Source organism: Perognathus longimembris, chromosome 12 (genome assembly GCF_023159225.1).
Source record: "Perognathus longimembris pacificus isolate PPM17 chromosome 12, ASM2315922v1, whole genome shotgun sequence".
Classification (NCBI taxonomy): domain Eukaryota; kingdom Metazoa; phylum Chordata; class Mammalia; order Rodentia; family Heteromyidae; genus Perognathus; species Perognathus longimembris.
Genome location: NC_063172.1, coordinates 57,912,447 through 57,937,007, shown reverse-complemented (window position 1 = coordinate 57,937,007; position 24,561 = coordinate 57,912,447). Strand labels below are relative to the sequence as shown.

Sequence of the window (24,561 nt, the reverse complement as noted above, 5' to 3'; positions counted from 1 at the left end):
TCGGGGGTGGGAGGGGAGGAGAAAAACTGGAAGAGCCAGGGAAGCGATGACATTGTCCAAAAAGAAATGCACCACTTTTGTAACTGTAAAACTCCTCTATGTGTGACTCTTAAAATAACAATTAAAACAAGGTTTTAACACTTGGGCTTGTGCCCACCCTCCACAACCCGACTTCCACCTCCAGCCCCCGCCCCCCTCCCCAGTCTCTGAACAGCACCGAGTGGTGGGCTGAGTGGTGGCTACACCCATGCGGAGGCGGTGGCCCCGCCCCCAGGCCGCGCCACGCCCCCTGCGCGGTCGCCCCGCCCTCGGACTTGGGCTCCGGCTTCGGTGGGCGGCGGGATAGACACTCGGTTCTCGCTGAGCTTTAGGTCCGGGACTCGGGTTCCTGGAGCAGAGGCGGCCGGCTTCTCCGAGGCGGACAGTTAGGGGAGTGTGTCCGAGGTGAGTTGCCCACGTCGAGTGCTTGGGGAAGGAGGTTGACGCCCGCGGGTTCTGCGCCCGACCCCATTCTGGCGGAGCCCCGCGCGCCTCCGGCGTGGGGGCCCCGGTCCGGGACGGGGGGGCGCTTCCCCCGGGGATCGCTTTCCCCCGGGGATCGCTTTCCCCGGGGATCGCCTCGCGGCCGCTTTCCGCGAAACAAGCCTCCAGGCTCGGCACCCCAGCAGGGATGAGCTGCCCGCGCACTCCTCAGCCTCCCTAGACGGACGGCAGAGGCTTGCTTGCGCCAGCCCTTTCCGCAGAAGCTGTCTGACTGTCGGTGCTCCATCGCCATCCACTCCCTTCCCCCGGGGGACTTTACCAAGACAGAATCGAAGTCCGGTGTGCTGGCCTGGGAAGCAGGTGGCGCTTGCTCACAGGACCATGGAGTTAGCCCCGCTTTGGACCAGTAGACTATAGGATGAAAACCACCAGACAGACCCCCAGCCTTCTTCCATTCGGCACGCCGTGGCTTCCTCAGAAAGCCTTCGTGATAAAAAATAAAAACATACGTTTACTTTGGCTTTCTATATATCCATCTTTCAGTGGTATTCTAGCAAACCATCCATGTTATGGTTGTGCCACCTGGGGAGCAGGGGGAGAAGACGATGGGCAGCCGTCCGGACAGCTCCTCCCCCTTGTCCAACCCGTGCACCTTGGAGAGGGCTTGTGTGCAAGGCAAGGCCTGCCTTTACTTTTTCCTAGTTTGTTCATTTGTTGTGTGACGCTATGATGTGCCTCATAATTGGCCTGCATTAACTTGCTGACTCCCACAGTTCCTGTGTGTTAAATAGTTGTATAAACTATTAAGAAACCCCGTTTTTAGACAAAAGAAACTGCTAGAGATGAAATAATTGCTTATCACAGGAGCAGAGGAAGTCACTGACAAATGTAGAATTCTATCCCAGACGTTAATGTTTAGACATCACCTCCTGGGTGAGTATCAGACGCACTCTGCAACCACAAATGGGGGCCACTTCGTGCTGCCAAGCTCCTGGTGAATAGGACGCACCTGCTAGGACAGGGACACACCTCTTCTAGGCCTAGTGGCATTGACATTGAAAGGTGGGAGTACAGAAATCTAGACTGCCAAGACACTGAGAGTTTTCATCTCACTCAGGTCAAAGATGAGACTTCTGGCCTCACTACAAGGCTGGAGGCTACTGAGTAGACCTCTGTCTTGTCCTAGCCTTGAACCCATCTAATGGGGTGCCTGAAAGGGGGCATAGTGGTCGCTGGCTTGCCTGATGTGGATTTTGGTGGTGGTGGTACTGGGGTTTGAACAGAAGGCTTTATGTTTGCTAGGTAGGCTCTCAACCAATTGGGCTATGCCTCCAGCACTTTCTGTTCTAATGGCTTTTGAGATAGAGCACACTTTCTGCCTGGACCACGAACCTCCTTATTTCTATATCTTTTGCCCTAGCTGGGATGCCAGACACATACACCACCATGCCCAGGCCTTTCTGTTGAGATGAGATCTTGAGGTATATATATTTTTTCTCTTTCCTGGAGCTGAATGATATGTGTATGATACTTCATCCAGCTGTTGGTTTAGATGGGATAGCAAAACATTTTTACCTGGGATGGCCTGAAACTTCTATCCTCCTGTTAGGAACCTCCTGAATAGCTGGAATTACTGGAATGAGCCACCATACCTGGCTCCAATGTAAATTTTCTAGTAGAAGGAAGTGTTGACAGTGCCAGGCTGCTGTGTATGGAAGGGGTGCTTGGGGTACCCCTTCCCTGTACAGTCTTCTCCATAACTGGGCAAGCCTCCTGTCCCCTCGAGTATTTAAAATGGGAGGCCGAGAGGCTCAATGAGCCCTCCAGAATTGCTCCGTGGAAATAAATCAGAGAAGGTTGGCTGAGAGTTCGAGCCTGTAGCATCCGGAGCATGATGAAGCTCAATGCTTCACAGCAGAGAACACCATTGGTTTAACCAGAAGTCTCAGGTCACCCGAAGCCAGTCTCATTCCCTGGAAGCAAGAGCAAAATAACCTTGACTCTAGAACTGTCTTGTCTCCCTGCAGCAAAACTACTGCCAATCTCTCTAATTCATGCTGGTCATCATTTCCATGCCTATTGAAAGGTTGCTCCCCGCCAGGTCCCAATTTGGATCAGCTCTCCCATGGCCCCTTTCCCTATCCCTGTCATCTGCACCACCACATCACACCGCATGCATTCTGTACCACTCTGGCTTATAATGACAGTTGTCCCTTTGCATTCTGCCTCTTCAGCTAGCCCAGTTTGCTCACCGAGCCATAGATTATGAGAGGCTGCCACTCCCTCAGCTTCAGAACCCAATGTAAAGGCACCTGTGGTTTGAGCACAGTAATCATAATGAATCAGTGGCCGTAAGGACTGAACCAAGCTGATGCTACATTCCTGAGCGCAGAGAGCCTGGACAGGTCACATACATACTTTGTCCAGTTGTCAGTGTGGGTGACACCAGTTGGCATTTCCTAAGAGTCTGGCTCTATGCCGAGCCCTCCTATAGATGAATCTGGCCATTCATGGTCAATAGCAGCCCACAAAGTGATGGTTTACTTCTGTCTTGTTCTTCCTCTCCTTGCATATCCTGATCCCCGAGCCTTCATCAGATCCTCTCCATACAAGGAAGTCCCTTACTCCCTGAATGGTGTGCCATCTGCTAAACATGTCTTCTCATCCTAAGAAAGTAAAACTTGCCTTCCCTTCTTTCTTACCATCATATGAATTCCTCTCACTAAATTGTGAGTGACTGACAGCAGATGTAATAAGCACGGGGCCTTTTTTATTCTAGGAAAACCAGTTAGATGCCTTCTTGGTGAGCAGCACTGTGAATCTGAAAAGCACAATGGCATCTATGAAGTGCTTCTCCACAGAACATTCTCACAGCTCAATCTCAGTGTGGCCCATCTTCACCTGATAGTGATGGGGAGTTGCCTCCCTGTGGTTCTGGCTGAGTATGAATCCATTTAGCACATTGCCTCCAAAACTTTAATTTACAAACAAGATTTTGTATCTTCCTCTTTCATTTCAGATTTTAAATTACAATGCAAAATTAAAGAAGCACAGTAGACAAGAAGTAAAATCCAGAGAGGCTGGAGGCTTGGCTAGATTGGTAGAGTACCTACCTAGTAAACATAAGACCCTGAGTTCAAATCCATACTTCTAAACAAAATTAAAAATAAAAGCTAGTAAGGTAGCAGTTATATCATAAGCACCATGGTTGGCCAAGATTTGACACATCTAATCAGCCAGTGGGTCTCCTGGTTATATAGAGAAAAGTTAACTTGGGAAAAAATTATGAATGAATCCATTTGAGCATGGTGGTTAGTTACTGATTATCAAACATTTCTGTCTCACACAACACATAGTGGGTGGGTGTTCAGATAATACAGAACTTGAGGCAGTATGTGATATAGGACAACATGTGGTCCTTGATGTCCCCTGCCCCTGGGTGACAGGTGTTTAGATCTCATCTCTCAATTACGATTAGTACTTCTGAAGTGCAACTCCATGTGGTAAGCAAGCTCTCTCTTACTTTATAGGTATCAGCCAGAACATGTCTACCAACTTGCAATCAGTGAAAGAATTGCTTATTTTCTTAGGGAAATCACTATTTAGTGTTCTGGAGGCCCTGGTTTTTACTTTAATCCCAAAGCCCCGGAAGAATGTTGCTGGTGAAATAGTGCTTATAACAGGTGCTGGAAGTGGACTTGGAAGGCTCTTAGCCCTGCAATTTGCCCGCCTCGGTTCTGTGCTTGTTCTCTGGGACGTGAACACTGAGGGAAATGAAAAGACATGCCAGATGGTTCGGGAAGCTGGAGCCACCAAAGTGCATACCTATACCTGTGATTGCAGCCAAAAGGAAGAAGTGTACAAAGTGGCTGAACAGGTAAGACTTACTGGAGACTTACTTGGTCTTACTTTGGCGTGGTCCCTATACACATACTTTGGCAAACATAAGTGTCCATTGTCGACTTGCCTTTCTCTCTCCAGTGAAGTGCCTTACTATGGTAGAAAAATGCAAAATAGAATATTTGAATTTTTACTGTATATTCAGCGATGTGCTAAATGCCCTTTATGAATTGTATCATATCATATGACTGTACAAGTATCATTGTTCCCTTTTCACAGAAAAAGCACACTGAGGCTTAGTACAACCATGTGCAACCACCCTAATCAGTAGCAAAGCAATAGCTGCCTTGACTTTGTGGACTCCTCTAAGTTACGCTCCCAGTCATTGCACTGTCCTGATGGTATTGACCCTCATTGCACTGTAAATAGAAAGAAAATGAAGGGTAAACCATTGTGAGGATTAAGAAACCACTTTTGAGACTAGATGCTAGTGGCTTACACCTGCAATCCTAGCTACTCAGGAGGCTGAAATCCAGAGGATCACAGTTCAAGGTCAGCCCCACGCAGAACAATCTGCTAAGCTCCATCTCCAAAATAACCAGCAAAACGCTGAGCTACAGGTGTGTCCCAACTGGTAAGAGCACCAACCCAGCAAGTAAGCCAAGTGAGCACCAAGCTCACTTGAACTTAGGATCAAACCCCAGTACTAGCACAAAAAAAAGAAACATTGACTAGCCTGCCTAGGGTTACCCATTTAGTGTGTGATTCCGGCAGGAACTCTACCCATATTTAGTCTGATTTAAAATCCAGTCTCTATGTACCCCATACCTCCATTTAAATGTGTGTTTTTAATAAGTAATCATAAGTAATAATTAATCATAACAAGATCAAAATTCTCATCCTGAAGGCTCATAAATGCATTTGTTTCTCTAGCAGTTATAGACACACATATAAAGACTCAGGAAACTTACATTCCATTACTCCGATGGTGAGGAGGTTCTTAGCTCATAGAGGAACATCCCTCGTCCACTTGAGTATTCTGGTGCCCTCACAATGGTGTGCCTATGCCACACATCACTGGACTGGGCCACTTGGCTTGCTCCACTTAACGCACAGGGACGAAGCAGACAAGCCTACTGCAAGCCACCCAGCGACTTTACAAAGTTCTTCCATGGTTTCAGAGGCCACTAGGATCAGATTTTGCTACCTGCTCACCTCTCAGTGGGAAGATTTGCAAATCCCAGCCAGATAAGTTTTAGTTTTCCATTTTACATCTTTTCTTCCCATCAACTCCAATCACAAGCTGCTCAGGACAGCCTGGAGCTCCAAACCAGACCTGATCTTACAAGCTTACCCTGGGACCCTCTTCCAGGTGCATCCAACCTCCCAGCCTCAGCAGTTTACATGTGAAGAACCCATCATCTGGCACATTGACTTACACTGCTAACAAATAACTTCTCCAGCCAGTTGTTAGAAGTACCTGGTACATATCCCTGCACTGACATCCTTTGGGTGCTAAGCAAAAGACTGCAGAGTCCTCTGCCCTGGATCATCCCTATCCCAGCTGCTTTGCTTCTAGAATAGTCAAACATATCGTATGATCAGCTCATCACTCAGCTGTTAATTGCTCTGGGATCTGGGAGAGGATTAAGGATAGGCTCTTCAAACTACAGGAGAACCAAGTCCTTCCCTACTGTGAGCCCACCCTCTCTACTTAAGTCAGATATCAGGAACATACACAGATTTTTTTTTTAATCCCCGAGAAGAGTGACCAAAGAAGTTGTTTTGAGAGTCATATGTCTTATTTTGGTCTCTACTGAGGCTTTGCTAAAACCCAGATCATAAAAAGTCCAGCGTTACAACACCACACCCTGGGTGAGAGGTTATTTTGTGCAATCCCACACGCGTAGGCTGAAGCCAAGTCATTGCTATTTGTCCTTGAGGCAGTATGCCTTGTGACCAAGTCTTACATGAAGCAGTTCTGAGGCTGTTGCGCTTACTGTACTTCCAGATGTCCAGGGTGATGGTCTCCATGATCCCGGAGACAAGCAGATGTTTCCTGCTATCTACCATTAAACTGTCTCAGCAGTGTAGATACTGACATGCATGACAATCCATGCACTTTCTAGAATGTTCTTAACTTCATACCGTGGCTATTGTAGAGAGATCCTACCTAACAGATAATTACAACTTATGTGTGAGTCTTGTGAAAATTGTCACACCCAACTAACTGACATGCATTATTCTGTTTTCTCTTCTGGCTAGTCCTGAGTTTGCACTCAGGGCCTTGGCACTGTCCTTGAGCATTTTTGCTCAAAGCTAGGTTATCTACCACTTGAGCCACAGCTCCACTTTCTGCTTTTCTGGTACTTTTATTGAAGATAAGAGTTTCACAGACTGTCCTGTGCAGGCTGGCTTTGAACCACAATCTTCAGAGCTCAGCCTCCTGAGTGGCTAGGATTTCGGAAGTGAGCCACTGGCATGCAGAGACATTCCTCATTCTTACACTGAGGAGGACAAGAAATTTAGGGGGGAAATTTTTAACTAGAATTTGTTGCATCCTGTCTTAAATATAACCTTAAGGAATACATTGCTAACTAGTTTATTTCCATGCAAAACATGAACATTTTACTGGGTTAGCCTATTTAGTTATCTTCGATGTGGCTTCTGGCTTTTTTCCATCCCTAGGTTTGAGCCATGTCCTCACAGCCTCTAATACTGGTTTTTGATTTTGCTTTTGGTCAGGCTGTTTCTTGTTTCGATCACTGATCACTGTTCAAGTTAGGTTGAATGAGATATTACAGACACTTGCCAAATCAGAATTGTAATTCGGGGAAGTAGCACTGTGGCTTAAGTGGTAAAGTGCTAGACTTGAGCTGAAAAGCTCAGGACAGCACCCAGGACCTGAGTTCAAGCTCCACGACCAGGAAAAAATAATTGTAATTTGGTTATTTCCAGTGCTTTTTATCTGAACACGGCATCATAAAATGTGATATTCTCCTTCTGAGATCTTCTCAGCCTTCAGACCCAGTTGGCTAGTAGAAATGCCTAACATGCACGTACCGTAATGCTGCAACCCAGGCCTGCCACACAGCAAGGGAGAAGATGGCAGCTTTTACCTGATTTTGTGATACACCTTCCTTGTGTCACACTACAGTTGCATAACTTGTACACCATACACATAGACATACAACTGGAGGGTATGTGTTACTATGCGAGCCTCCTGGGGGAGCATGGCAGTACAGTGGCTATAGCAGCCTTCCTGTCATTGAGCCTGGAAAGGATCAGGCCTGCTTGTGACTGAAGAGCCAAGATTACACAATCATTGCTTAGAGGAGAAAAATACAGTGTTACGCCAAGAAGCATTTCTTTCATCCATAAAAGTGATTGCATACCCGTTTATCTGGTATTACAGCAACAAGCAAAATTCTTAGATCTTCTGCCTAATAGGTTGAGGTGAAGGGAAAGAAAGCTGGCCTGTTGAGAAATCCAAGACAGGCAGATTCTAATCTGTGCTGTGTGTTTCAAATATGTGGTCTCCTCCCCTGTTCCCAGCTCCACCCCATCTCCATATGGGCTAGAGCTTAATCTCTATGTGCTAAGTGGTTATAATAAGTTATTGTATGTCTCCACATTGATTAAAATGATATGCAGAACACTGAACAAAGTTACTAACTTTAATGTACAGGGACAGCTGTAAAGATGGAAGGAAAGTAACATTTGAGCATTGCAACCAGCTGACCAGAATGGAAAGCATCTAACTGAATCTCTAAGGGAGCTGTATACTCCCCAGGAAACAAAACAATGGGCTTTTAGAGTGCATGAATCCAGTCTGTGTTAAGGATAAAAGTATATGTGTGACTATTTGAAAATAAAACCCAGATCTTAAAAGGACTTGCTACTTCAGTGGTCTCTCTCCTGTTATTCACCCAGGTAAAAAGAGAAGTTGGGGACATTTCCATCCTCATCAATAACGCTGGCATCGTAACAGGAAAGAAGTTCCTTGACTGCCCAGATGAGCTCATGGAAAAATCATTCGATGTGAATTTCAAAGCACATTTATGGGTAATTTTTTCTTGTCATAATACATTTAAAGTTTACTCTGGCCTTCTGAAGTTTTTTCCCTTACTATTTAACATGTTCAGCCACTAGCAAAAGCACAACCATCATAATTGGGGTTTTGTATGTTGTATTGGAGATGGAATGCAAGATGGTGTACGAGCTAGGCAGGTGCCCTGCCCTGAGCTCCACTTCCAGCATTATTTTAATTATGGGCTCCTCCTGGCCTTGCCTTTGTGTATCTTCTCCTCCCCTTCCCTCTCCCTCTCCTTTCTCCTTCCCTCCTCCTACCCCTCTGTCTTTTGAAACAGGGTTTCCCAGGCTAGCCTCTAACTTGAGATCTCCCTGCCTCAGCCTCCTGAGTGCTGAGATTATAGACATGTGCCACCACACCTAGCTTCAGTTTTCTTCTCTTTATCCAACTTGGTCTTCAGCTTAAGCAATCCCACAAAACTCATAGTGGTGCCGTTTAGCGATTGCTAGCACATGTTAAGGACAGCTCAGGGCGGCTCACATATACAGGCAGTTTGTGTCTAGGTTCCACATCCCTGGATAAAATCACAGATCAAAATTACAGTTTGGGGCTGGGGACATGGCTCATGGTAAAGTGTCTGTTTAGCAATTGTGAGGCCCTAAGTTAAAAACCCCAGTTCTGACCCCAAAAAAGTTTTAATTTGCAATTATATTATGTATTATGACTAATATGGTCATGATTTGAAATGTATTGGAAGGATACTCATAGGTTACCTGAAGGGACTATATACCATTTTATGTCAGGGACTTGAACATGAAGGGATTTGGTATCTCTGGAAGGTACTAGAACCAATCCTCCACCCCAGATATTAAGGGCTGACACTATTCCTGAAAACAGTTTATTGATCTGTTTCAGGGATCATAGACTTGAAAAGATTTAGTCAAGAATACATAGTAAGCAGATGCTCATGGCTAACTACTCAGAAGGCTGAGATGTGAAGGCCGTGGTGGTTCAGTGCCAGCCTGGGGTAGGAAAGTCCATGAGCTTCTTATCTCCAATAAACTAACAAAATAAAACAGTGGAAGTGCAGCTGTGGCTCAGGTGGTAGGGTGCTTGAAAGTGATGCCCCATTCCTAGAAGCTGAAGACCGTTCAACACTAGCCATTTGCAGCTTCTAGCCACCGTGCACGTAGGCTCTCATTTCCTCCTTCAGCTTGTGATCTACTGTTTCCAGCCCTGCTGCCACCTGGTCTCTCCCTGGGCAAAGCGTATTCATTGAGGATTTCTGAGCTCCCCCCAACTCTGGATTCAGTAGCCTTCAAATGTCATCTAGAGTCCACTCTTTCTGGGCAAGTGCTCCGGTGTTCTTAGGACTGCTGCACGTGACCTAATTGCCTGAGTGCCCAAGAACTACAGGACTGCAGAGCTCCAGCTTGTACTGGCAGTGCCCCAGCTGGGAGGCAGTGATTCCCATCCCGAATCCTGAATGCAGAGTGCCCTTCATTAGGCTGTGCTGTTTCTTATCCTCCATTTGCATCTTCCACTTCTCTCTGCAATCGTGTAAAGCAGGCAACTGGAGGCAGTGGACTCTGTAAAGGTGTTTTCTTAACCCCCTTGACCACAATGTGCTTAATCACTTCTTTGTTGCCTGAAACATCCTCCTCTAACATGCTTTGCACTCTCTGTACCTCCTTTCTCCAGGTTCTCAAACAAAAACCCAGATGTTAGTAGCTCACCCCTATAATATTAGCAACCTAGGGAGCTGAGATCTGGAGGATCTCAGAGATCTGGAGCAGAGATCTGGAGGATTCAGAAAATTCTAGGAGACTCCAGTTAACCAGCAAAATAGCTAGGCTGGAGTTGTGGCTCATGTGGTAGAGCACCAGCCAAGCAAGCCAAGGTGAGAGTAAGGCCCTGAATTCATACCCCAGTACCACCACCAACAAACAAAAACCAAAATAGTGAAGGTGTTCTACAGGGCTGACATATAGCCTACATTCTGTCTTGTTTTATGAGTTAAAATAATAAAACATTTTAAAAAGTAGAGATGTGGACCAGAGTAGACCAGAGTGCTCTTTTTTAGAAAACCCAACAGCAAAATGTCCTGTGAATATTTAGAATTCAAAATTAAGTCAATGGGCATTGGGAGAAAGGACATGATAACAATATACACTTTATCTATCTTTAAGTTCTATTATTGTTCCTTGGATGGTACCTATCCCGCCTAAGATTTTCCTGTACTACTTTGAATATTATGTTGCTAAAGAAAAATGGAAGCAAAACCATAAATCTGCATTAATCATATTTAGTAATACTGAAATTATATAGGAAGAAATTAGCAAATTAAACAGGTTAAAATGGTTGTCTTCCACATGTTTGAAGTTTGTATATCCCAATACTTGCAGATATTTTTATGAGCTAAATACAATTTTTTTGAATCACAATAATCCTAGAAACATCTGAGAAAAATACACAATGTGCTATCAAAAGTTACGTGTTCTTCTTTGCTCTCCTTAGATTTACAAAGCGTTTCTTCCTGCCATGATTGCTAACAACCATGGGCATTTGGTATGCATTTCAAGTTCAGCTGGATTAGTAGGCGTAAATGGACTAGCAGGTAAGAGAACTTCCCGTTACCTTCACTTTGAGTTAATAATTCTGAGTCATCACTATCGACTTGATGATCTAACAGTAAAAGTACAGAAAGATAAGTTAGACACTTCTATTTCCTGGCAGATAAACTTAGAGGAAGCCAGATTGTACTTTGGGGAATCATTATTTTTTGTTCGTCTTCCTCAGGATTCCCTGAAGTGGTCTCCCTTGCTATGAATTTAGAGAAAGCCTGAAATTGGCCTTTCGCTTTTCCATTGATGGAAGATCTACAGAAAGTGGGGGGTCATCTCCCTTCTGACACCCACTGACTTGAGAATGACAAAGTGAGGCACTGGGGTCTTTGAGCCCTGGCTGCAGTAGCCTCTCACTGGTTAGACAGCTGATTGCAAGGAAATGAGTCCCCGAGCAAGCACTCCCTAGAAGGCCCTGTGCAGCAGGGGGCCCTGGATCACTTCTCAAACAGGAGTCTTTGAGGCTGGCATGGCAAGGCCTGGCTGATTCCTGAGATACCCTCAGAGTATCTCTTCTGTTGTTTTGGCACAGTGTATTTGGCTTCCTTTTAAGGGTGCTAATCTAACAACTGCAGTTTTTTCTGCTTTAAATACCTTAAACTGTTTGTTGTTGTTGTTGTTGTTTTTTCCTGGCCAAACTGCAAGTTTTTCACATCTTCCAGTGTGAGTTTTTGTTCTCAGTTGTAAGTCTAGCTTGGCCTACCCAGAGGGGCCAGGCATAGAAATCATGCCTGTAATCCTAGGTGATTGAGAGGCAGAGAAAGGAAAATCAGGAGTTCAGGGCCAACCCTGGTAAACATTATTAAGACCCTATCTCAAAAACAAGCCAGGGTAGTGGTACAGTGTGGCAGAAGTAGAATTATGTTCAAGACTGGCCCTAGGCTTTCTCTATCCATAATCTCGACAGGCTAACACAACAACTCCACTTCACAGCGCTGATTTCCTCATTAGCTTTTAAGTTGAAAGGTTTATTTCAACATAGAGATTTCAATGTATGGTTGGTTGCCTCTTTTGCTTCTGGGCCTGTGACGAGGCAGTCCATCACAGTGGAAGCAGGTGACAAGGAAATCTGTTAACTTCATGCAGCCAGGAAGCAATGAGAGTCAGGAAAGGGAGGGGGTCTCTGCAGTCTCTTCATGGAGACACGCCCAATGCCTAGCTTCCTTCCACTGGGCCACACCTCCTGCAGGATCCATGGCCTCCCAATCATGCCACAAACTGATAACCAAGCTTTTAGCAGTCGTTTTACACGTATGTACAGTGTGACATCCGTGGAATAATTAGAATCATCATTTTCCTTTTCAATATGAGAGTTATAGTTATATATAGTATATATATAGTACATATATATAGTATATAGTGTATATATAGTATATATAGTTATATATAGTAATATTAGAGTTATAGTTAGTAGAAAATTTAGAGGATCACAACCCATGTTGAACTCTCTTCTTGCTTAACTTCTGAAATCATTCACTATTTTGATGGGTTTGGGAATTTGGTTTGGGGTTTAGGTTTGAAGTTTTTGTTTGTACCAGTACTACAGTTGGAACTCAAGACTTTATAGTTGCTTAGCTTTGCTTGCTCAACTGACACTCTACCATTTGAGTCATGCCTCCAGTCCAACTTTTTGTTGGTTGTTTTGGAGATGGAGACTCTCTTGAGTTTCCTTCCAGAGCTGGCTTTGAACCACAGTCCTCCAGATTTCAACCTCCTGAATAGCTAGGATTGCCAGTGTGGACACCCAGCTTTTGTTTTTTGTTTTGTTTTGTTTTGTTGTTGGGGGGGTATATTTTCATTTCCCCAAAGGAATTAAATTTTTTTGAGAGAGGGACTGAATGACTAAATGACCATCTTGTGTGTGACCATGTAACAGGTAGCACAAATCAGGCATTGGTTTACTTGGAAGTAAAATCAATCGTGTGCTCTATAGGAACAGTCCTGAAACCTTTGTTGTTGTTGTTGCTGCTGTGCCAGTCCTGGACGTTGAACTCAGGACCTGGGCTCTGTTCCTGAGCTTTTTTGCTCAAGACTACTGCTCTACCACTTGAGCCACAGCTCTACTTCCAGCTTTTTGATGGTTAATTGGAGATAAGAGTCTCCTAGACTTTCCTGCCTGATCAGGCTTTGAACCACAGTCCACAGATTTCAGCCTCGTAAGTAGCCAAGATTGCAGTTCTGAGCCACCAGTGAGTGCCTGGCTCCCACAACGCTTCTTATTGTGAAGTACAATTGGTGGTCATCATCTGGTTCAGTTAGCTATGTTGCCACCTATACCCTCCCCACATCTTCCAGGGGGAGCAGACCAGGACCATATAAAAGCGAAGAACTGTGAAATTCTCAACACATTCTGTGATGCTCTTAGTATCACAAGTAATCTTTAGTGTAAGATCATTCCAAACCTCTATACAACTATACCTCATTGATGTTAGGGATCTGGTTCAAGACCATTGCAATAAAGCAAGTCATGTGAGGTTTTTTTTAGTTTCCTAGGATGTATAAAATTATGTTTACACTATACTATAATCTGTTAGGTATGCATTATGTCTTCACAAACAATTACAAGCCAGGCGTTGGTGGCCCATGCTTGTAATCCTAGCTACTCAGGAAGCTGAGATCTGAGGATTACAGTTCAGAGCCTTCCAGGCAGGCTGTGAGACTCTGTTTCCAATTAACCAGCAGAAAACTGGAAGTGGCACTCTGGCTCAAAGTAGTAGAGCACTAGCCTTGAACAGAAAAGCTCAAGAAACGCACCCAAGCCCTGAGTTCTAGCTCCACAATTAACCCAAAGATATATAGATGATAGATAGATAGATAGATAGATACACACACACACACACACACACACACACACACACAGAGCTGTGTTTTCAGTGGCTCACACCTATAATCTTAGCTACTCAGAATGCTGAGATCTGACAGCAGGTTGTGAGACTCTTATCTCCAGTTAGCCACCAAAAGCTAGAAATGAAGCTGTAGCTGAAATGGTAAAATGTCATCTTTGAGCAAAAACAACAAAGGACAGTGTCTAGACCCCTGAGTTCAAGCCCCACTATGTGGTATGTGTATGTGTATGTATACACATACATTCACATATGTGTATACATATGTGTGCATAAAATGCTGTCCTGAAGCAACAGTGCTGACAGTCACTTAAGCTTTTGGAAAGAAGGAGCCAATAGACTTGCTTAGTGAGAAATTGCTATACATCTTCAGCTTGTGAAAAGTCCATTATCTACAAAGCACAAGGATGTGAAATGTAATTAATCATTCGCATTTTTATACATTAGCATTGCTCGTCTCTTTCAGATTATTGTGCAAGTAAATTTGCAGCCCTTGGATTTGCTGAATCTGTGTTTCTAGAAACATATGTCCAAAATCACAGGGGCATCAAAACCACAATCGTATGTCCATTTTTTATAAAAACTGGAATGTTTGATGGTTGTACTACTGGGTAAGTATCCTTTTGATTTCAAAGAAATGCTGTAAAACATGATTGGCTATCTATTGAATTGTGTTCTCTTTTAAAAAGTTGCCAGGAAGATATTTTATCCAATTGAGCTTAATTTATAAATGGTTTCAGAAGTTTTATTTTGAATGTTTGTGTTTACGATGTTGAATTGAATGCAAATGGTTTATCAAGCCGTGTCCCATTGGTAGCCGCTCTGTAGTCTCACATCAGCTGATTTGTCTCCCAGGCTGTTCTAGCCACTGCTTCTCTCTGCCATTCATGGTGGTCCCAAGACTAAAAAAACCACCAAAGAAAAGCTTCATTCCGGCTTCTCTGCCACAATACCATGCACTGTGTGGCTTGAACCGGAGGCTTGTCTTTCCAGTTCTGGAGGCTGAGAGTCAGTCCTACATCCGGTATCTGGTGGAAGCTATCTTCTCATTACTGTTTCCTCACTTAGCAGAGAGGTGGGGGAAGAGAGAGACCTGATCTCGTTCTCTCAGGGCTCTTCTGCTAAGGGCACTAATCTCACTCATGAGTGTTTTATGCTCATGACCCAATTACTTTCCAAACACACCACCTCCTGTTACTATCTTCGATCACTGGGGACTGACGGGCCTGCTCCATCTCTGCCAGGCATGAATACCCAGTTCAGCACAACATGAGAAAAGCAGGAAATTTGTTTTCAGTGTCTCGCTTTACAACATTTCGACATTTGTTTACTACAGTTTGACATAGAGGTATACTTGTAACATCGGTATATTAATTAGAATAATCATTTTCCATTTCAAATTTTAGTTAGGTTTGTTACCATTCATAAAGGAGTAAAATCTAGAAATAGATCAGCTGTGAAAGAAATGTGATGTCTTAAAACCTTTTAACCCCTAACTTGAAAGAATTCTTTTTTATTAAATTGAGTTCTTTTATTAATATTTTAGGTGTCCTTCTCTGTTACCAATTCTGGAGCCTGAATATGCAGTAGAAAAAATAGTGGAAGCTATCTTGCAGGAAAAGGTGTACTTGTATTTGCCAAAGTTTTTGTACTTCTTGGTGTTTTTGAAAAGGTAACTCTCAGCTTCTATTACTCCCCCAATTTGCTAATGGATTGTTTCCTTCAGCTCCCACCAGGAGCAGCCACTTAACAGGTATTTGTATTTGTTGAATTTATGAATTTTAGAGAAGAAGATCTTTATATCCTGTGAGTCCATCTTGGGACCCATTTCCTGACACAGTCCCAAATTCGCACTGTAATAGTCCCTGAGTCCAGGAAAAGGGGTTGGACCTGTCATATTTGGTATTGCATTATTGTCAAAATGAAGTGGAGTTACAGAATGAGCTGTGGACAGATTGCAAAGACTTGTTTTTTTTGCAAAGATTTTTTGTTTTATCTTGTACCCATCATAAAACAATCATGTTGGGCCAAGGACCAGTAGCTCACACCTGTAATCCTAGCTACTCAGGAGGCTGCAGTCCAGGAGAACATGGTTTGAAACCAGCCATGACAGTTTTGGGAGATGGTATTCTGTCTCCAAAATAGCCAAACTCCAAGCTGAGGCATGACTTAAGTGGTAGAGCCTTAACTGAGCAAGCACAATCATAAGTTCAAACCCCAGTACCAGCAAGAAAAGAAACATCTTTGGAATAGATACTATGCCCACGCATCCTCAAGTACAAGGTCTCAAATTCAAAACCAATCATCTAGACACCGCAGAAAATTTTAAGATAGGTAATGTTGGCAGTAGAGAATCGATCTGATTTGTAAGATTAGACAACTTGAAGAAAAAACTTAGAAACAAACCCTTAACAACCCCTCTCTTTTTAAGAACAAAAAAACAAATGGGAGAAAATTAAAAAAGAGGGCTAGAAGTGTGCACCAGTGGCTCAGACCTAGCTATACTCCTAGCTATGCTAGAGGCTAAGATCTGAGGGTTGAGGTTTAAAGCTAGCTTGGGCAGGGAAATCCAGGAAACTCTTACCAGTCAAGAGCTCCACCCCCTGGGCTGGGAATATGGCCTAGTGGCAAGAGTGCTTGCCTCCTATACATGAAGCCCTGAGTTCAATTCCCCAGCACCAGCACCACATATACAGAAAACGGCCAGAAGTGGTGCTGTGTCTCAAGTGGCAGAGTGCTAGCCTTGAGCAAAAAGAAGCCAGGGACAGTGCTCAGGCCCTGAGTCCAAGGCCCAGGACTGGCCAAAAAAACAAAAAAAAAGAGCTCCCCACCCTCCCCAAAAAAGCGAGAAGTGGACTTGTGGCTCAAGTGGTATAACACTAGTTTTGAGCAAAAAAGCTCAGGGACAGTGCCTAGAACCTGAGCTCAAGCCCCAGGACTGGACCTTCCACCCTCCCCCCCCCAAAAAAGAAGAAGAAGAAAGAAAAGAAAAAGAGCTATGATAGTTACTTTCCTCATTAGCTAGCTAATCTACTTTGCCCAGTGAAACAAATGTTATTCACATCCTCTCCTTTTTCCAGGCTTCATCTGGCACTGTGTGGCTGGGTGAGGCCTTGGGAGACAGGACAAAGGGTCATTGACAGTACTTCCAAAGGCAAGGTCCTGATCCTGCTGTGTACAAACACTGTGACTCAGCATCCTCAGTGTTCATTGAGCCTCAGTTTCCCCTCTTACAATGGGGAGACAGTGTTTGTCCGTGTGTAACGTGATTTGTGCTCTGCTTACTGGGCAGTGTGTATATTTGTATCACCATGGTATTATAGCAAAGCCAACTCAAATACATAAGGATGAATTTTACTACTCTGAATAACTGTGGAGATTACATTTATTTTCATGGCATGTTCTTTTATTGTAAATAGGATTATTAACTTTAAGTAGTTGCACAAAGGGGTTTCAATCCAATATGCCAGTTTATGACATCTTTCTCTCCGATCACTGTCCACCCCACCCATCCCCTCAAGTTCTCAGTCAGCTGCTAGTTCCGTTTTCATACATGCACATTGAATATCTTGTTCTAGTTTCATCACATATTCTAGGCCATATTAGAGAGAAAGCTAGATAGTAGTACCTGAGAGGGCTAGGAGATCACATCAGTATTCAACAAACAGGAGAGTACTCTTTGTCGCTCACCATCCTGGGTGATGAGGTCCCAGCAAAGAACAAGATACACAACAGTCCCTGTCATTGTGGAAAACTATCTTCTTGGTTGGATGGGTGGCAAGGAATAAACACAAAAAAATTAAAAGAGAAAAAATACACAGAGGTTGTAAGTACTGTAGCATAAGGCATAAGTAACATAAGACAGAGCCAGATGCCAAAGGCTCACGCCTGTAATCTTAGCTATTCGGGAGGCTGAGACCTGTGGATTGTGCTTCAAAGCCAGCCTGGGCAGGAAAGTCCATGAGACTCTTATCTCCACTTTACCACCAAAAAGCCAGAAATAGAGCTGTGGCTCACGTGGTAGAGTATTAGTATTGTGCAAAAAAGCTCAGGGACAGTACCCAGGCCTTAGTTCAAGCCCTAGGACCCAGGACACACCAATAAAGAAAAGAAAAACAGGAAGGGAGGAAGGGAGCCCGAACAGAGAATATCAGAAGGCTCAGAGAAAGGCAAGTTGAGGTATAAGTGTGGTACTGGGGCAGATTCCCCAAGAAGTTAACACAGATTTTGAAGTTGAGGAGGGCTAGAAGCACCCAGCAATCCTGATGTGCCCGCAACAATGGACAGTGAGTACAAGATCCTGTTCTTTTCCCTGACCCATACATAGCACAAGTCTCAGATTGACGTTTCCTGCATCATCCTTTTTCCCACTGTCGGAGTTGATGTCGAGGGATGGTCCCAAGGATCTGTGGGCTTCCCCAGGGCCCCGTGAGCATGGAGGTGATCAACTGCCTTAGTTTTGGTCTTGCTAAAAGCCCGAGGAAGTGTTGTATCTTATGCTCACATAAACCCCCAGGAAAGGAAGATGGATGCCCCGGTGTCACCCCTGTGTAAACTGAGGTTTGCAAACTGGGTTGCCTGAGCTAGGACTGCAGCCAAGATGCAAGCACTTCCAAACCTAGTCACCATACAGAGAGGACAGCAGTACTTTGGAAAGGGAAATAAGAAGTGAATTGAATAACACGTAGAGCCAGAAGAGCTAAAGAGGCCTTGAGCAAATGGGTCCCGTAGTCATCTTGCATGGAGTAGGAGTGGTGATCTTGAAGTACGTAAGAGCCTGCGAATGAGTGCACGAATGACTGACTTCATCTGTTGACAGGAAGTGACAGTGTTCAGCTGAGCTGTGGCGAATGATGACCAAGAAAGTTTATTCTTGTTTATTCTTGTGTTCTCTAGTGTCTTACCCATCAAGACAGGACTGCTTATAGGTGACTATCTGGGCGTCTTCCAAGCAATGGATGGCTTTGTTGGGAAAAAGAAAATCTAGAGACCAGTTATATGGCTGATATCGTCTGATACCCAATGCTACTTCATACTTACTTCAAAGAAGAAAAGTCATGTTGTCCTATGGTAGAATGTATCTGAAGATGAATACCATTTGTATTCTGCTACCTGGACCAGAGTTTTCAACTGATAACTTTGAAAATAATACTATTATCTCCTTTGGTTGAGTTTTGTTTTTTGGTTGTTTTTTTTAATAATAATAATAAAGATAGCCCCTTTGGGTCATTTCCATATGCCACAGATGTGAGAGAGAAATGGGCTTCTGGTATGATCTGCCTTCTGCTTTGGGGAGTAGTCCATGGAAAAGGTTGTGGGGAGCCTGCGTGGGGAGAGGGGACGCACAGTTTGTCTTCCTGGAGGGAGGATGTTCTTGCCAGAAGAACTCTGGATGTCTCATTACCATCTCTCAGCTTTGGGAACTTTGATCCTGGACCATTGGTGTTGTAAAGGCCTGTCCTCCATGCCTTTCTTTCCAGAGCAGCTTTGTACGGGCATACTACTCCATACCCTCCAGTACTCGGAGCATGTGCCAATTGGCACTTGCTGAAAGCCCATCAGGCACCTTTGTCTCAGGGAACCTTGCTTGAGCTTGACAATGATTCGACCCCAGACTCTCAGATGGGATCACACTATTTGCTGAGAAGTTAAAGAGTGGTTGCTTCTCGATTTGAAAATGAACTTCTATAGAGTTAGATTTTCTGTTCCCGAGTAAATTTTTTTTATCTTTCATGTGGTTAACTGTCGGTGTTGAACTTAAGAGCTCAAGTTGGACTTCATCTTGTAGAGATATTTTTCAACAGCATGAACAATTGCACATATCTGTATTCATGAGGGCCGCCCTCACCTCTGAGCAATTGTGTTCTTACAGTTTAATCAACTGGCAAACTGCTTTCATGCTTTGGAGATTAACTATAAAAGCAAGATTAAGGAAAATACATTAATTACCATATCCCCGGAACTCCTTCCCAGAGGGTGGGGGCACTCTCCCAGTTAGAGAAACAGCAGTCTGTTTGTCCCTCACCCTTTTATTGGCAGCAGATTGGGATGAGGGGCCTTGGAAGATATTGAGCTCCAAAACAATCAGGACTCTGAAGGTAAGATGCTCTGAGGAAACAATGGTCTCCACCAGTATGAGATCTGGAATGCACCAAGGACAGACTATATAACTCCTGTTCCTCTAGTTCACTCACCTTAAAATATGTCTTAGGATGCTAATGATGGTAACTTTATTCTGTTCAGCACCGTGATAAACACTACACAGACATTATTTCATCAAAAGTGCATCGTGTCATGACTCAGGATGAAAAGGAATGTAGTGTATGCCAAAGAACACAAGGCACTTCATTTCCCAGAAGCATCTTGGTAGATGTGTACCAAGATCAAAGGCTCTTTCAGACTAACCAAATGGAGTTCCCAAATCCTTGGTTAACAAGGTTAATTAAGAGAGAGGCACAATATTACTCCTATATTACAATTCTGAGAGCATGCATTCTGGGGGCTATCTATTTAGTTGAAGAATAAAGAAGAGACTCATAGGGGATTTGGCAGAACAAAGGTTGCAGGGGGCTGCATAAGCAGCAGCACATCATAACATTACCAGCAATTATTTCTAATTGGAGTGCATCTCAGCTGGGCTGCTCCAAAGGCCTGAAATTCAATTGTGGTTTTATACATACAATTGTCTAAACAGATTCAGATTTACTTGAGGCAGAATGCCTATGAGAAGAGACCACATGTAAATTAGAGGATCCTAGAAGGTAATATAACAAATAACAAGGTGTTTAATTATCCTGAGGAGCAAGTGTTCTCAGCATGTATTTCAATCCCCATGTCCAACACTGGAATGTGGTCTAATGAAGCCATAATGGAGAACCCAGCACTTAAGCCAGGCTGAAGGGATGGGGGACAGGGTCGGGGTTGGGGGGGGGGGAGGGCTGGAGGCCCCAGGACTGAACACTGTCCATGAAGCATCTGCCTACATCCTGGATACTATGTTGCTCAAAATACAAGCAGAATCCTTGCTAATTAGGAAGATTATTTGTGGAGAATTATGTGACTTTGTCACTGTTTTGGTTTTCCTGTGGTTTGAACATTATGATGCTATCTTGGTCAGTCTGAGCTGCCATAAGCAAATCACAGGCTGGGTGCTTTATACAGTAAGAATTTATTGCTCAGAGTTCCAAGAGAGAGGTCCAAGATCAAGGTGCCAACGGGTTCATTTTCTCTTGAGGACACTTCTTCACGTCTTACAAAGTAGCTGGTTTCTTGCTGTGTCCATACATAGCTTGTCCTCAGGGAGCATAGAGAAAAGCAGAATCAAATCTCCCTGCAAGGATGAGAATTCCTCATCAGGGCCCTGTCTCATCCACACCCTCTCCCAAAGCCCCTACATCCTAACACATCCCATTGGAGGTTCTGACATCCCTTTGTCATCAGTGAGAAACTCACGACCAGGCCAGCAAAGGGGGTCTCCTATCTTAGATCTTTTCTTGTGAGAAGAGAAGGGGTTGAAAGAGAGAATCTCAAACAACAGATGTCAAATGGAAAAGGAAAAGGTGATCCTTGACCTTCAGCCCTTTTGTAGAGAGGCGGAGGTGATCACAGCCCATGTAACGAAGCATTCACATGCAATCTTGGCTGAATTGGATATATTTGAAAACCCCTAATTTGGAGCACTGAAAGTCAGCCCTTGAAAAACCCATGACTAAACATGGAGGCCACTAAACAAAACTCAGAATGCTTTGTGAGGACAGTCAGTGGTTGCCCTTTGTTTGACCAGACTGATGACTTGGCGTGGGCTTATCCAAGACTGCTGTGCTCACTTCTCTTCCAAGGATCTCAAGAATGTATCTTAGATGTTCGTGAACAAACCATAACCTGGCCATCGAGGAGGGCTTGTCATCTCAAATCTCCTCCCTTTTTCCTACTCTACCTCCAATGTCATATTGGGAACTAATAACAAGTACTTCAGCCATTGGGGCTCATCCCTTGGGGGGCAGGGGAGACATGGAGATGGCCTTGCCCACTGTATGTACACCAAATACTCTTGCTGTGCATCAGCACAAACTGAGCTAGATGTGGCAGAGGTTGTATTCGCTCATCTCAGTGTCCTTAGTTGCTACTAGGCCTTGTGTTTGTCTTTACCGTTAGGTCTCACAAAATTCCCTGAAGGGCATCATTCTGTCCTACATAACAAAGGAAAATGAAGCTGGAAAGTATAAACTCACTCATATCCCCAGCTGCTTACCTCGAACAGGCATTGATCTCTATCTCTACCCCTCTGCCTCTCAGCTTCACTGGAGGCAGTGCCTCTGCTCCAGGTTGATCCAAAAGCCAGTGCCTTCTACCTGGTGCTTCCAGTGTTGACTCAGAGGTTTTCTCTCCCATATCTAAGCCTTTCACCAACAACTATTCTCCTGCACCCTACAAATACAATAATGAGAATGTGAAGCTGAAAAGTGAAATCGATCAGGCATTGGTGGCTCCTGCCAGTAATCCTAGATACTCAGAAAGCTGAGCTCTGAGGATTGCAGTTTGAAGCCAGTTCAGGCAGGCAAGTCCATGAATCTCATCTCCAGGTAAGCACCTGAAAAGCTGGAAGTGGAGCTGTGGCTCTAGTGGTACAGTGCTAGCCTTAAACAAAGAAAATGGGAAGGAGAAAGAGGAGGGGGGGAGGAGGAGGGGGAAAGAGGGAGGGGAAGGTAGAGTAGTAGCTAAGCTCAGGGACAGTGCCAAGGCCCTAAGTTTAAGCCCCAGGAAGAACAACAAAAAAAGAATAAACCAAGTTGGGCACTGGTGGCTCATGTTTATAATTCTAGCTACTCAAGAGGCGGAGATTTAGGGGTTGTAATTCAAAGCAAACCCAGGCAGGAAAGTCTATGAGACTCTTTTCTCTAATTAACCACCGAAAAGCCACAGGTAGAGCTGTGGCGCAAATGGCAGAGTTCTACTATTGAGCAAAAAAGCACAGGGACATACCTAGAACTTGAGTTCAAGCCCCAGAATAGGCACACCCCCCCACCCCCCCCCCCCCCCCCCACACACACACACAACCACCGCAAGCCATTTACCAGTTGTTCATGCCTTAAATGCTAGCTGTTCAAGAGGCTAAAACCTAGAGGAGCAAGGTTTGAAAATAACAAATAAAACAAGCCACGCTAAAGGGAAAAGAAAAGAAAACAAAAACCTTTTACCCTCCAAAACAGAAAGGAAGCAGAAGGAAGACAGAGATGGACCAGAGTGATGAAATCTCTCTGGGAAGGGTTCCAAGAGATCCCTTTCCGAATCCTACCTGGCTCTGCCAATAGGCTCCCTCTTGTCCATTACCCTCCAGAGACCCGGAGGATTCTTGGTTGGTTAAGATTTTCTAAGGTCACAGATGAGGTAAGCTACAACTTCCCTCACCCTTGTAATTATGGCGTTTTGCTAGAGATGTGAAGAAGCACAGATTGTTTCAAGCTAAGTTTGGCTTTGGCAATGCAAACACTTGAGTAACTCAGTGAACTTCTGGTGTACTTACTTCTTCCCCTGCAGTGAGTATTGAAACCACTACCAAAAGACTTGCCTACATAAAGCTGTAAGACTAAAGGCTATGCTACAGGCTTTTTTTTTTTTTTTTTTTTGCTCTGCCCATTCTTTATTCACTCTTTGTTTAGTGGAAACTCTCAGGACCATCTGCAGTGAAGGTATAGGAGAAAGATGATGCCCATCATTTCTGATGGTCAGACAGAACAAAGTCACTTTTTTGGGATCCACCAGAAACAGATTATATGGCAAACCATTATCCAGAAATCTGGAGAAACAGGTTCCTTCAGAGAGATACATCCAAGACCTGCTGACTACAGAAGCTACCAAGAGCTATAAAATAACAGGAGTATGACAAGTTGCTGGGTGGTAACCATCTGTTAGCATGAGTATGACATGCTCTTGAGGTTCAAGATCTTTCCCTATACTGACATGGGCTCTCACTCCAAGAATCCCAGCAGGCTTTCACAATGAAACTCCTAGAAAAATGCCCACACATGTAGATAATCATATTCAAACAATAAAACTATGGAAGACCCAAAGAAAAGGTCTTTAAAGAAGTCAAAAAATGATAATCTCATCACATATAGTGGATAGACTTTGCATTAAAAAAAAAGAGGGACCAAAAAAAAACCACAAAAACAAAACAAAACAAAACAAAAACCAGGTGCCTGTGGCTCAAACCTGTAATCTAGTTACTCAGGAAGCTGAGATCTGAGAGCTGGGGTTTGAAGCCAGCCCAGGCAGGGAAGTCTGTACCTCTAATCTCTAAGAAATAGCACCCGGGCAGTGTTCAACTCAGAAGAAAGGAAGGAAAGAAAAAAGGAAGGAAGGAAGAGAGGAAGGAAGGGAGGGAGGGAGGGAGGAAGGGAGGGAGGGAGGGAGAGAGGGGGAGGGAGGGAGGGAGGAGGGAGGGAGGGAGGGAGGGAGGGAGGGAGGGAGGGAGGAGAAACTTATACAATTCAAAATAAAAAACCTACATCAAGCAAAATTAACACTCTAAAGAAAAGGTAAAACATTTTCTCAGATAAAAGAAAAATCTAAAGGAGCTCATTACTGATAGACTTGCCTTACAACAAATGTTAAAAGAAGTCTTCAGAAAGATGAATTACATCACTCTGAAATTTTGTTCTACATTTAAAAGGAAAGAGAGCTACAAAAGGAATAAGCTAAGTAAAAATGAGAGGGGGCGTCTCACTACTCACTATGT

General features: G+C 44.1%; 1 protein-coding gene across 1 annotated transcript; it reads left to right on the top strand.

Moving 5' to 3' along the window:
- Positions 1–336: 336 nt before the first annotated feature.
- On the top strand, positions 337–19,052 carry Sdr16c5 (short chain dehydrogenase/reductase family 16C member 5). Its single transcript, XM_048358434.1, has 7 exons — positions 337–424; positions 4,014–4,360; positions 8,257–8,388; positions 10,874–10,973; positions 14,290–14,434; positions 15,370–15,495; positions 18,720–19,052. Exons 2-7 carry the CDS (start codon positions 4,028–4,030, stop codon positions 18,808–18,810), a joined length of 927 nt encoding a protein of 308 aa, XP_048214391.1. The 5' UTR covers positions 337–424; positions 4,014–4,027; the 3' UTR covers positions 18,811–19,052.
- Positions 19,053–24,561: the final 5,509 nt, after the last annotated feature.